The sequence below is a fragment of the Protopterus annectens genome, chromosome 1.part0 (genome assembly GCF_019279795.1).
Source record: "Protopterus annectens isolate FY-2018-M chromosome 1.part0, PAN1.0, whole genome shotgun sequence".
Taxonomy (NCBI): Eukaryota; Metazoa; Chordata; order Ceratodontiformes; family Protopteridae; genus Protopterus; species Protopterus annectens.
In genome coordinates, this window is record NC_056725.1 from 1,765,444,067 (window position 1) to 1,765,458,810 (window position 14,744).

Here is a 14,744-nt window from a genome sequence, read left to right on the forward strand (position 1 = left end):
GTGCTTCCGACTGGGAGCCAATCCCTACTAATTCAGAGCACTACCCTTTGGACTCACCACAGCCCCATGGGTGTTTAGCAAATGTACGTTGGTAGTGGCAGCTCATCTAAGACTGCAAGAATTCCAGATGTTTCTGTATTTAGATGATTGGTTCCTGATGTCACTATTGAGACATCAACTGATTCTAGCGACACAGTATCTGTTACACATATTCAGATATTTGGGAATAAGAATAAAGTTGGCAAAGTAAAAAATGACACCTGCACAGACGATAGAGTTTGTAGGGATGCAGCTGAACACAGTCACTCAAATGGCATGCTTGCTGTCACAACCAGCATCATCCCTGAGGCAACAAGTTCAAGTCCTACTGGATATGCCCACATCCCCAGCAAGGTATTTTCTAAGAACTCTAGGTTCCATGTCGGATGCCATACCCCTAGTTCCATTGAAAAGATTCTTCTTGAGAGTTCTTCTGTGGGAGTTGGCAATTCACAGGTCTATCCTGTATCATCTATTAAACACTCCCATCAAGTTGACCTCAGTATGCAGGCATTGTCACCAGTGGGGGCTTCTATCAGATTATCTTTATCTTGGCAGACCCTTTTCCCTTCCACCCTCTATAGCCACACTGAACACAGATGCTTGCTTGTTGGGGTGGGGGTGGTCACTTCAAAAGAAGACTGGTCCAAGGCCTGTGGTCCCCAACAGAGACCAAGTTGCACATAAATTTTCTAGAGATGAGAGCGTTCCTTCTGACATTGCAAGCCTTCCAAGACTGCCTACCTATAGTAATGATAGCAGTTCATTCAGTCAACATGTCACTAGTCCGGTATATCAACAAGCAGGGTGGAAGCCAGTTTTGTCCATTATGTAGAGAGGCCATGAAAGTGTGAGAATAGGCAATCTCTTCAAACCGCTTTCTTATTGCAATGCACATCCCTGGAGAGACCAACGTTCTAGCGGACAGACTCAGCAGACCTATTCCGACTCCACACAAGTGGTCTCTAAATCAATAAGTAGCAAACCAAATCTTCCAGTGATGGGGCCAACCTTGCTGGTGACCTCTTTGCATCTTCCCTGAATACCAAATGCAGCAGATACTTCACTTTGATCCCCTCAAAGGGGAGTCACTGAGGAATGCTCTAATTCAAGATTGGCCTCTGGGTTTCCTATATGCTTATCCTCTGATTCCATTAATTCCGAAGAATCTTTAGAAAGCCATCAGGTTAAAGAGAACTCTAATCCTCGTTGCCCCTTCCTGGCTTCATCAGGTATGGTTCCCCATCCTTTACTCTCATGCCAAATATCCACTATGGATACTGAATCCCAGACAGGATCTGATTTCCCACCTGTCAGAAATCCAATCCTCCCACCCTCAAGTCCCTAAGACTAACTGCTTGGTTTCTCCACTTTCAGTGATTTTAAGAAAGTCCAGGCTGGCCTCCCCGGTATAGGAGATCACTCTTGCTTTTCAGAAATCCTCTACCAAAAAAGTATACACTAGCAAATGGAAGAGATTTTCAGTGTGGGTATTGAAGTGGGGCATTGATCCCTTTACAGCTCCTGTGTCAGCTAGTCTTCTTTTCTTAAGTTCTCTTTTTCAAGAGGGAGCCAGTTTTTCTATGATTAAGTTACAACTGGCAGCCATTGTTAATTTTCATTCTACAAGCAATTCAGATGAATTGACTCCCATTTTGCCATCCAAACTATGTAAAGACTTTATGAAGGGAATTTTTCTACTTAGACCCCCGATTAAAGATCCTTCCCCTCCTTGGGATCTGACTTTGGTTCTGCAAGGTCTTAGTCAAAAACCCTTTGAACCGGCTAGTTCCTGTGACATGAAAATTTCTGTCCTGGAAGGCTATTTTTCTTGTAGCCATTACTTCAGCCAAGAGGGTATTGGAATTACAGGCCTTATCCTCAAAACCACCATATATTATCTTTTTCAAAGACAGAGTTTCTCTCAGGACAAACCCTTCTTTTTTGCCTAAAGTGGCCATTGAAGCAAACATAAATCAATTCATTCATCTTCCAGTCTTTTTCCCTAACCACTCCAACAAGGGTGAATATATGCTCTACTCACTCAGTGTTCATAGACAGTTGCATTTCTATCTACACAGGACAAAGGAACAAAGTCTGAACAACTATTTTTATCCTTTTCACATAATAGGTTAGGCCAAGCAGTTTCAAAAGTAACCTTGGCTAAATGGATTACAAACTGTATATCTACAATTTATTCCTTGAAAGGATTGCTGTTGCTGTGTTCACTGAGGGCTCATTCTACCAGGTCAATGTCTACTGCTTCTGTGTTCTCAGCTAGGACCCCTATAGATGAAATTTTTGTTGCAGCAACCTGTCAAAGTCACACACTTTTGTCTCGCATTATAAGTTGGATATAGTTTCCGGAGTAGTTATGCAGTGCTGTGGCATATCCTTCCATAGGGACCACCAAGGAATTCAGTAGGTGGGGACTTTGACCCTATCGTGAGGAATAATGAAATGGACAACGTCAGATTTAGGAGTTATGTACTTACCATAACTTGGTATCAGTGTTTTTCAGTTTCATTATTCCTCACATCCCCACCCAACCTTCCCCCTTCCAGAAAAGTCTAGAGGTGCCTGGAGGAACTAGAGCTCCATAACCTTTATAGTTTGAGCTGCAGATTGTGTGAGATCAAACTTTGTATACATATGTTTTTGGATCTTGTTTATATTTCTTTTACTGCTTTGGGTCAGTAAACTTGAACTGAGGAGTTAGGGCTGGCATAGGGCATTATGAGAGTGGGAAGAACTCAAGACTTAAAGCAACAGTCTTTTAGAATGGCTGGATCCGATCTGATGTCAGATTAATGAAATTGGACAACACAGATAAGTTATGGTAAGTACATAACTCCTAATTAAACAAAACCTTCCAGATCTTTATCATTTTTTTCCTTTCTAGCTTTCAAACTTCCACAAAAATACCATCTATTTCTGGGGACTTTCCTACTGATTGGTTATACATCACAATTTTTATCTCATCTCTTCCTGTCCTAACTGTTAGCAGTTGAGCTTTATCTGCCTCTAACCTTCGGATATTTAATTCTTCCATAAATGTTTCCATTTGTACATTTTCTTGATCTCCATATTTTTCTGGCTTTTACAGACTTTCATAAAATTTTCAGAATATTTCTAGACCACTACAAGATCTCTTGTTATCTTCCTTGCTATAGGCTCCCTAAGGCTGGTGACAACCCTTTCTACTATGTGTTGCCTGAGTTGTTGAGCTAAAAGTTTTTTGTGCTCTGGCATTATTATCAAAAACAGTTGCTTAACAGCAATCTTTCTAAACTCATGCAAATTATCAAGGTAGTCTTTTATTTTCTGCTTAGCACTTTGCGATTTCTCTTCTTCTGTGAGATGTCCCCTATTCTGCAATACTTTAACATTTGTCAGTCCCTCGAAATAATTCTTGTTGCTTCTTAACTATATCAATCATTCTTTAATTTCCACCCTATTTTAAACTCCACTTTAATTTTATCCCACACCCTAGTTATATTTTCAGAAGAAATTTCTGTTTTGTGTAATAATTCCCAAATAATTTTCACCACCCATTCTTTAAATTCTTCTCTTTTTAACAGATAGGTGGGAAAGTGCCAATGTTTCATTTTTATTTCATTACCCTGCATTTGTATTTTAGTTATTATTGGCACATGATCTGAAATAGTTATTGGATGCATATCAAAACTTTCAGTTAAATGCACACGTTCCTGTGAAATGTAAATTCTGTCTAGCCTAGCACAGTTTTTGTATCTTGGAGAATAATATGTAAATTCCCTCCAAACTCCTACTACTGAATTCACATCTTCCATGCCAAATATTTTCATAAATTTCTTCAAAAATATACCATCCTTTGTTATATTTTCCCTTCTGGGCCCCCAGACACATGTTCCATGCTGCAAACCAAGTACCATTCCCCACCTATAATTAATATTCCTTGCTGAAAACTGATTATTTCTCCCAGAATTTTCTTATGTTCCATTATAGCAGTATTTGGTGGAATTTAAATACTTGCCAGTGTAATTCTCCTCCCTTGCCAGTTGTGCCTCAGTACTACATGTCTACCATTATTATCTTTTTTATCCTCTTCTACCACTATTGGAGCTCCTCTTAATTAATTAAAATTAATATAAGTACTCCTCTTTTCCTTAGTCACACGTATTCCTCTGAATAACCATCCTGAAAACCTTTCTTTATCAAAGTCACATGTTCAATTTTTTCCAAATGTGTCTCCATAGCATAGTATTTGCACTCTACATTTTTAATATCGTTCACCACTCTTTCTTTTTTGTATATATATATCTGTGAGACCATTAACATTTAAAGATAATATCGAAAGTCTCATTATGTTAAAAAAATTATTATTCCCACCTTTTATTTGCAACAGGTTTTTTTTGGTAAGTATCTAGTTCCACTAGTTCCAGCTTTTGTGTTACGTGCACACACTAATGTTTGGTAGGTTGACCTTTTTATGCAGTTGTTTCTTGTCATAGCCATTTGAGCCTGTGTCACATCTTACAAAACATTTTGGTTTATTAAAGCCCTCAAATAATACACCCCAAAAAGCTGTTAACGTAATATTAACACACAAAACTATGTGCATCTTCAAATACTGAAGTTTTACCTTCCTAATAAGATCAGTTGCTCCAAACTGACAGCCACACTCATGGACTTGGGTTAACTTAAAGGTATGTTATCCATGCTAAGACTCATGGTACAATCTGTGCATCTACCAAGTGCTGTCTGTTTTTTGTCTTATCTTTATTGCTCCCCTAGAAAGAGAAAAAAACTTGCATGCTTTCGGAAAACAGTATCTCCTGATGATTGAAAGAAAACCATTAAAAGAAAGAAATAGTCTGTTTTTATTGCACTTCATCAGATTGTCTCCAGGGAGACATGAGGACCAGGTACAGGGTTGCTTCTAAAATATGTATTTATTTATTTGCTAAAGGTGAGCTTTATTACATTCAATGCTTTTTTTCAATTATTTGCTTTCTCTTAAAACTTATTAGATAAAGCCAAGAGCCTTAATCCAGTCACTCTCCTATGCAACAATGGAAAAAGCACATAACTTTTGTCTTGTATCATATTCTTTTGACCAGACTTTTCTTCTTTTTTACATTGTGGTGCCTACATTTCTGAAAACTGAACAAGGAGAAAGAGAAAAGAGGGGAAAAAAACAGAGGCACCTTTTTACTTTAGTATCTCCATTACACCTGAAAATAACTGAGAAAACTTTACAGCATGCAGACATCATGCACTATGCAAAAAGTACTGTTAAGAACAAAAGTTTGTTTTATTTAGAGTTAACTCTTTCCTTCCTCTTCCTCTCTCCTAAGTGTTTCTACAAACATTAATCCCATGAAGTAGGGCATCTGTTTTAGAGCCCCGTACTAGTTTAACAAAGTCCAAATTTTCCAGGTTTTCTTGTTCTGTCATGTTTCACAAATATAATTAATGCTTTATAATCCCACATTTTCAAATTCTAAGTTGGTAGTTTTATTCCTGTTTATCTCCAACCCCCAAATCCAGTCTCTGCTTTCTTTCCAAAGTGCTTTTGGTTCTTCTAATCAACTCTTGTGCTTTTTTGGTCTCTCAAGCATTTTCTGTTGAAACACTGGAAAAGGCTTCACTAGTACATTCTCTCTGTGGTCTTTATTGCAGTAAGAACAAGAAGCAGAATCTCTTTCTATTTCACAGCTCACTTGTTGCTGGACAAGCTTTTGTATTTCCTCCTTAGTATGTTCTGCATAAAAAATTATTTTATCCTTCAAGAAAAGAATATTCTGAAGATAGCTGGATGGGTCTACTTCATTTTGCCCTAACTTCCAATTGACTTACACCCATTTGACTGAAATTTCATTTGACTGACACTTCATTTGACTGACAAGTATTATTGGCAGTCTCCAGAGCACTGTAAGGCAAGTAAATGGAATATGTCCCCTTCCCCACTGAAGTTCGACCCTGGAGTTAGAATATATAGTTAGGGGGGTGTGGGGGTGAAGCCCGCCACTTAATTTCATATTATATTGTTTGTTTTTGCTTTAATATTGCTTAGTAAAACAAAAGTAAGTGGGAGGCTTCACCCCCACAACCCCCATTGTGGGGGGCTATGCCCCCACACCCCCTAACTATATATTCTAACTCCAGGGTCACACTACAGTGGGGAAGGGGACATGTTCCATATACTTGCCTTACAGTGCTCTGGAGACTGCCAATAATACTTGTCAGTCAAATGAAGTATCATTCAAATGAAGTGTCAGTCAAATGAAATTTCAGTTATTTGGTCTCAGTCAAATGGGTGTCAGTCAATTGGAAGTTAGGGCAAATGAAGTAGACCCAGCTGGATATAGCAGTTTGAATCCCATGCTTGCTTCTCGACATTCCCTGGTTGATGGAATAAATTTACTCCTCTTCTGCCTGGTGTACAGTGAGCAGTCATTTTCTGCAAACAGTCTATTGTCTCCCACTCTTAGTACTTTGTCCTTCTGCCACAGCTTTGTCAGAATCAACTCCTTCTGCTGATAGAATTGCATCTTTACTATTAAAGGTCTGGGTTTCTTTCTCATGGCCCAGTTTGGAGCATACACACAATGTGCTCTTTCAATTAACAACTCCTGCTGTGGAATGCCAGTCCAGTTGCTTACTTGTGCTTTCATAAAATTAATACAGTCTGTTTCTTCCAGCTTCTCTGGTACAGCAGAAAATCTCAGGTTTTTCCTGCATGCTCTGTCCTCTAATTCTGTTATTTTTGAAACATTTCTTCTTAAGCAGTCTCACATTCAACCAGCCTTTTCTTCATTTTGACCACCAATTTTTGCAGTTTTGTCACCTCTTTGGAATATCTCTTTAAAGTTTCTTCCATTTTATCCAACCTTTTGTTGTTTGAGTTGATATACTCCATCAGTGTTTCTTTTATTTTAATCAGCTCTGAATACATTTGACTTATTTTTTCCACTAGGTTACTGGAAGTCATGTCTTGCACCAAAGCTGGAGCTTGCACTGCTTTTTGCTGAACAGCTGCAGAATTCTTCCCAGTCAGTGTTTTTCCTCACCTTTTCTGTTTGGATTTCTTTCAGGTTCTTTGAATTACTTTTTTGCTGGCATCCAGGCAGTGCACTTACTAGCCAGTTATTAAAATGTACCCCCCAACAAATGAGTTCACTGACTCTCTCTTCTGAATTTCTGTTTTCACAATGGGAGAGCTGAAATTAACCTGTTACTCAATGTGCATCCATCTTGGAAGTCCGTGTCTACACATATTGTTGACCATTTTGCACAAGTAGCTAGAAAGAAGTCGATTTTCAACTAAAGATATGTGAGAAAATTATGACAAAACATCATCTGGGGGCTTAGAATGAAAGATTCAGAGAATATTGGGAAAGCTTTAATTTATATGAAAGATTAACAGTATATACCATGAATACAAGGAGAAAAAATACAAATTAAATATATAAACATGTTCAAAAGCCTGAAAAATTCCCTCTAACTGTAGATACAAGGATGGCGAGCACCTGAGCAACACTGGTGTGTTAGCTGAAATTCAGACTTAATATCTGATCATACTTCTTTACAAAAAAACAGTTGCACTGCAGAGGCTGACTGTGTGAGAAAGTGGTCTGCAGCAAAGCAGTAGGAAAGTTAAATCCATATAGAACAGGTATGAAAGCATAATAAGATCTAGGAAGTGTAACAGTAATATGGACTGCCAAATACAAATATACAGACATGCAATTATGCAGAGATTGATGTTGTGACAGTGTATGCTATTCCAGCTGTCATATTTTTAGTTTTATGTGTTCATCCTAAACTTTTGTGCAGTCTGTATTTCCTTGTATATCCACCTCTAAAAACAGATAACTGGCTACATCAAACATGGTACAAATTATTTTATGCTCTTTGTTTTCTGATGATAGATCACAAATTACAAAACTCCGTTAGTTTTGGACACTGGATCAGGACTAATAAAGGCTGGCTTTGCTGATCAGGAGTTGCCTACTACAATATTTCCAACAGTAGTTGGACACCCTAAGAATAAGGTATGTAAATCAAATGTACAATGCAAAAATGCATTTTCATTTAGCATTGTTTTTTCATTTGTTTCACTATAGAAATAATTTGTAATGTTTATGTAAAAATGTAGGTAACAAGATACCTGAAGCTACCCTGGGATTCTCAAACATTGGTTGCATTGCATTAGGCAATTGCAGGTGATGAGTGTGGTGATTTATAGATGCACTGAGTGCAGATGGTTGCATAAGTAGATAGTAATGAGCACTTAAATTAGGTGCACAATGCTTGAGAACATGGTAAAACAAGATGGTGAAGTGATATAGAAATGTATAAAGAGTGCAATGTGATGCTCCAACACTAGTGGTAGCCTCAGTAAATATTTCACATACATGCAGGTGAATTGTAGAAATATGATTGCGGTTGTTGAAGCATTAGGGAATTTGTATATGCAGCAAGCTGTTATTGCCACTATGGGCTATGGCCATGTATGTTGTTGCTTTGGAGGCACAGTGTCGTCTGACCTTATTTAACATATCATGGCATTGACAACACCAGCGTTCTAGACTGTTTCCATGTGGAAAGTGACACTATTCATGAAATGGTAGACATGTGCTGGCCCCATCTGCTGGCCTATGGGAGTCATGGATTATCAATCCCAGTGGATACAAATGTTAGTTTGGTTTTGTGTATACTAGCCGTAGGGGCTTGTCAGTGACAGTATGTCAAGCAACTACTTTCAGAATGCTCCATCATTTTCTTAATGTCATCCTACAGCATATGGGGAAGCATATGTGTTTTCCATGGAATACATTCAGAAGATCAACAGCTTCAAATATCTAAGCTGAAAACATTGACCACATAAGATGGAAACAAACCAAAAAAAAAACTACCAAAACCAATGTTTCTGCAAGGGGAAGCAGACAAGCCCCTCTGCACCCACCCCCACCTGGAGGGCTGCACCTCCCACACACCCTACTAGCTATATATACCAACTCTGAGTTCACTTTTTTATTTTGACCTTATGTGGTCAATGTTTACAGCTTCAATGTTTGAAGCGGATGATCTTCTGAATGTACTGCATTTTCCATGTTCCACGGAGGAGAGAAACAACACTATGTAGGATTTCTGTTAAACAGCCCATTTTCCTGAGATGCTGGGTCCATAGCTCACACCATCTTTGAAAAAAGGCCCCAGCTGATAACTTGGGAAGAGTGTATGTTTGCCATAAAAGTTGTCACTACATTAACTTCCAGATGGGCTGTAATGCATAAGGTATCATGTGCAGTGTGTCTGCTGGCCAACCAGGTGGTTACCATGACTCCTGCAGATGGCACATGTCTGATCTCTGCAGTGGTTTGTGAGGGGTGACTTCCCCCAGAGACATGTTATTGCCCATGCCGGATATACCCTGAAGTCCTGGCTGGTGACACCCATATGAGATCCACAATGTGTGACAGACAATGCATATAACTGTGCCCTATCATAAACCAGGTAATTGTGGAACATATGTGTGTGCTGCTGAAGGCAACTTTTGTTGCCTGGAAGTATCCAATGGTGTCCTACATTATAACCCTGGCACATGTTAAAAATATTTTCAGTGTGTGCAGTATGACAGTATATAGTAATTAGGAAGCAGTTGCAGCAAGAACCTCTATGGCAGGATGAATATCTTCCAGCGCAGCAGGCAGCAGAGGCTGAGGCAAATGAGGAGTCAGTGGGATGGCCACACTGTGTATCAGATACAGGCAACCCAAGTAGCAAAGTACAAAGGGCAGGGCAAAATTGTCATCATATGCACTGGTGAGTTTGGGAGCACAAGTGTGCAATGACTTCCACAGAGAAATATGTGAAGTGCTGTACATGTTGTAGAGTTGTGACTGCTGCTTCTGTGTATGAGCTGTGACTGGAGGGAGATTACAGCAGATGTCTTTGTGATGGACCACTGTCAGTGGTAATGTGGAGTGTGTGAGGCACTGGGTGCTGCAGTGGTATGGGTATGTGCGTGTGTGTGTGTGTGTGTGTGTGTGTGTGTGTGTGTGTGTGTGTGTGTGTGTGTGTGTGTGTGTGTGTGTGTGTGTGTGTGTGTGTGTGTGTGTGTATGTGTGTGTGTGTGTGTGTGTGTGTGTGTGTGTGTGTGTGTGTGTGTGTGTGTGTGTGTGTATCTGTACTGAGACATAGCCATTGTTGCTGCACTACGACTCAATGTAATGGACAGTTCCAGGGCATGTATAGAAGATGAGCAGCCATCCCATGTGCATCCCTGCCCATGTGAGCCACCTTTAGCAGGAGTTTCATGGGTAGTACTATAGCCCTGGCTAGGTGTAGGTGTACTGCATGACACTGGCTGGTTTCTGTTTCCATATGTGGAATGTGCTGCAACTGACAAAACCTCAGGGATTCCCTGTCCTTGCTGAAATGAAATAGCCAGCAGAAATGGTGGAGTACTAAATAGCTTTTAATAAAGACGAAGATAGAGGGTGATATGCCCTACTATTTATAACATCCAAACCAGTTTCGGCTGCAATTGCCTTTTTCAGTGGATATAAAACACAATCCCATACATAGGTTTATATATAACAGCATAAAGGCAGTACATTGGTCAATTAAAGTTGGTCATTAAGACCAGGTGGGAATAAAGCCCCTAATTTGATAATCCATTTGCATTCATTGAAATTCAGTAAATTATGCCAACCCAACTTATCCCTACATTTGCCTACAATACATTCAATAACAATAAAATGGAAAGAGGCAGAATTATGTTTAACAACATGTTTATACAAGACATTATTAGTGCATTTATTCCTGATGTCACTAAGATGTTCCCCAATCCTAATGCGGAAAGGCCTGGATGTCTGTCCAACATAGAATGAGGAGCATGTACAGGTGGCTAAGTAAATGACCCACTCTGTATTACAATTGGCCCAAAAATTAATGTTAAAAATTTCCGAAGTATTACGACTACTAAATTCCCTTGTATGTTGAACTCTATTACAATAAGAGCAGTGGCCACATGGTATACAACCCAACACTGGGCCACCTCTTAATGTGTGTTGAACAGAAACAGAGGAGTTGAAACCCACCCTCTTATAGTGGCTAAACAGAGAACCCAATGTCCGACCTCTCCTGAAAGAAAAGGAACATCTATCCCTCAGGAAAGGGTGTAATTTCTCTTCTGCCATTAAAATGTTCCAGTGTTTATTAATGATGTTCATAAATCCACGAGTGTTACATCCATATGTAGTAACCAGATGAACTGGATCATTAGAAAGATCCTTATGTTTATCTTTATAACATAACAAATCAACCCTGTTCTGATTTGAAGCCCAATGGAAAGCAGAGCTCGCAGTACCTGGGGGGTAACCTCTCTCCTGAAACCTTCATATTAAATCAACTCTTGCGGTCTCAAAAGTTTGTTGGCTTGAACAAATCCTTTTGGATCTTAGAAATTGAGACTTGGGGATATTCTGGATGATATGTTGTGGGTGGAAGCTGGTAGCATGTAAAAGTGAATTATATTCAGGAAATTTCCTGTACATCCATGTAGAAAGAGTGTCATCAGGATTCCTGCTAACCTCAACATCAAGGAAAACAATCCTAGATTTGTGGTAGTTTACTTTAAACTCAATTCCCCACACATTGTCATTGAGGTAGCTAATAAATTCCTGAAGATAAATTTCATCCGACTTCCACACCATCCAACAATCATCCAGATAATGCCTCCAGATGTCCAATTCATCCATATATATATTGTGGTTTGAGTCATAAATCATAACCTCCTCAATATAGGCCATAAAAAGGTCTGCATAAATGGGTGCAAAAGAAGCACCCATTGCTGTACCCTTAACCTGCCAAAAGCATTGGTCCTGGAAATAGAATACATTACTGGTAAGAACGTATTCAGCCAGGCATACCAAAAAAGTATTAAATCCTGGTTGGTACAAACCAGATCTCCCCAACCAATAGTCCAAAGCCTGCAAACCTGCTCAATGTGGAATATTAGTATATAGAGAGGTTACATCCAAGGTACATAGCAACCAATGAGGCTCCAATTGAGTGTCACAAATGATATCCAGAAACTGAGTGGTGTCCTGAATTCTAGCTCTTATTAGAGGTAATAAAGGTTTTAGAAAGTGAGTCAGATATTCAGACAAGGGTTCAGTAATTGAGCCACGTCCTGATACAATCGGTCTCCCAGGGGGGCATCCTTATGTATTTTAGGTAAAAGATAAAAATATTGTTTACATGGAGATGAAACCATCAATTAATTTCTATCTGACTCTGTTATGATGCCCTCTTCCTGGGCCTGTATCTGGAATGAGTCTATTTTGGTTTGGAAGTGATTAGTTGGGTCCAATGGCATAGCCATATAATATTTTTTATCCCCCAGTTGTCTCATAGCTTCCTTATTGTATTTGGCCTTATCCTGAATCACTACCACCCCATCCTTGTCTGCTTGTACTATCACAATTTCTTTGTTGTTCTTGAGCTCATCAACACATTGTACCTCTTCTTTAGAAAGATTATTATAAGATACCTAAAAATCCTTAAGATTACAATGTAAATCCTTCAGGACATTAGCTTGAAAAATGGATAGCAAATGTGACATAGGTGGAACAAAAGATGATTTTTTAAATCTAAACCCTGGAACTGTTAGAACAGTGTCATTTGCAAAGAATAGTTTCAAATTAAGAAGACGACAAAAATTAACTACATCTTCTGCTAAGGTATATTCCGGAACAAAAAAGCCAGGAACAAAATTAAGCCCTTTGTTAAGCACTTTAATTTGTAAATGATTGAGATGTACAGATGAAATATTATGAACATTTGTGCTGTTTATTAGTGTTCTATCATCAGTTTTAACAAACCTTCCAAACCCTCCATGGGTTTGACAATTTTTATGTTTCCTCCCCCTTCGTCTGTATCTGAACCCAAAGGGTGTGACAGACTACTCCTTTTGGGATCAGGTGAGGCATCTGTGTGGTTTCCCTCCCCTTCAGTATTGGAGGACGTATCATCCCCTGATGTATAGCTCAATGATTCGGAGCTACGTTTCAAAATGGATTTTGGTCTTTTCCTCTTGGGGGCCAAAGGTTTATTATTAGGAAGCCTAAAAGTAACATTCCTAGGAATATCAAATGGTTTGCCTCTTTCATAATCACCTATGTCCCTTTGAAACTTCTTCAGTTTTTTATCCTTTAGAACGTGTTCTAACTTTAGTAATTCAGTGGTTAACTGATTCACCCGGGAGGTAAACGAGCCACTAGATTCAAATTTTTTGGCCTCCATACAAATAGTTTCTACCTCCTGAATACCTAATTTGACCACCCGTTCATAAAAATTGGCTAAAGCATCCACAAAACTCAAGGATGCTGATTGTTTGATCTGAGTCCATTCATCCATTAATTGTTCATCAATATTATGTACCAAAGGTTGTACTTTGACCCTTAAGCCACATGGTGTGATTTTTTTTATATTGATAAGCCTTGAACAGGTGTAAATGCCAAACATTGGTCCGAAGACCTTTCATACTTTTGCCCAACTTAAAAAATAACAATTCACATAATTTATCTGGGTCTGGAATACACCCCGAGGAATCATTGCCCATATCTGATACTCCCAAACCAAAAATGGTCAGATCATTCATATTGGATGCTAGGCCTTTTACAAGAGGAGTCAATGCCATGTTCCAAAGAACAAGTAATACCCAAAAATATATACAAAATATGTACCTCCACAAAAATATAGATGAATCAACAATTTTGCCAACAGCAAAAAACATAAAACTAATATAAATCTATAAATTCTAACCAAAATCACCCTATCAGGCAAAACAGGAGTCTATCACACAACATGAAAATTATTGCCCTATATTTTGATTGCTTAAACCATAAAATTATTTATATGGTAGATTAAGTATAAATATAAAGGTGGATATGAGATGAAATCATGGGCAAAGCCAAAAAAGTGTAGCAGAATCTAACAATGATAAAATCCAAAGATACAATAATCAGCCCTTGTGATCTGTCAAAATGACAAAAAAATTGTCACAATGCTGCATATCAAACCACTAAGGAAACCACTCAGTATAGAACAAAAACTAATCAAAGTTCTCAATTCTTATTATAAAGTTCAAAACCACATAGTGTAAATACACATGTAATAATGATACAATAGCTGGCCCCTGTGGTTATAAAGGTCCAAGCCTATAAATGAAATAACCACATTGTTGCATATCATAATAATGAAATCAAGTCCAAAATAATCGGCCCAACAAAAATATGTAAAAGTCCCACTCAGTATCATAACCACCTATATATTCCAAAAAAAGGCTTCTCCAAAACATGCATATATAGCATGGACTCAACTATCGTGTTGATGTGACAGCCCCCATAAGAAAAAAACAATTATAAATATACATGAATTGCTGTCAGCAGAAATGTCAAAATTCACCAATCTGGAGCAAAAAAATATAAGGCTAATAATACATGTTATAACCAGATTAAACCCATAAAGCCATGTTACAACATAGATGTCACTCAGAGGCTGTATATTCAAATGTGAGAAAGTTTGAAGAGACTCGGCCCGCAAAGGAAAGACAAACCAAATCCAATACCACTATATGATCACTAAAATGCCATAAAAAGCATCATATTAAGTGTTAGAAAACCAGAAATGACTGTAGTTAAATTACT

The 14,744-nt window shown here is 38.5% G+C and overlaps 1 protein-coding gene across 1 annotated transcript in view; it reads left to right on the forward strand.

The window, feature by feature from the left end:
* Positions 1 to 14,744, forward strand: part of LOC122805359 (actin, clone 302-like) — a 305,392-nt gene that overhangs the window by 12,245 nt on the left and 278,403 nt on the right. Inside the window, exon 2 of the mRNA XM_044075487.1 lies at positions 7,956 to 8,078. Coding sequence (XP_043931422.1) covers positions 7,956 to 8,078 — 123 coding nt within the window. The remainder of the gene's footprint in view (positions 1 to 7,955; positions 8,079 to 14,744) is intronic.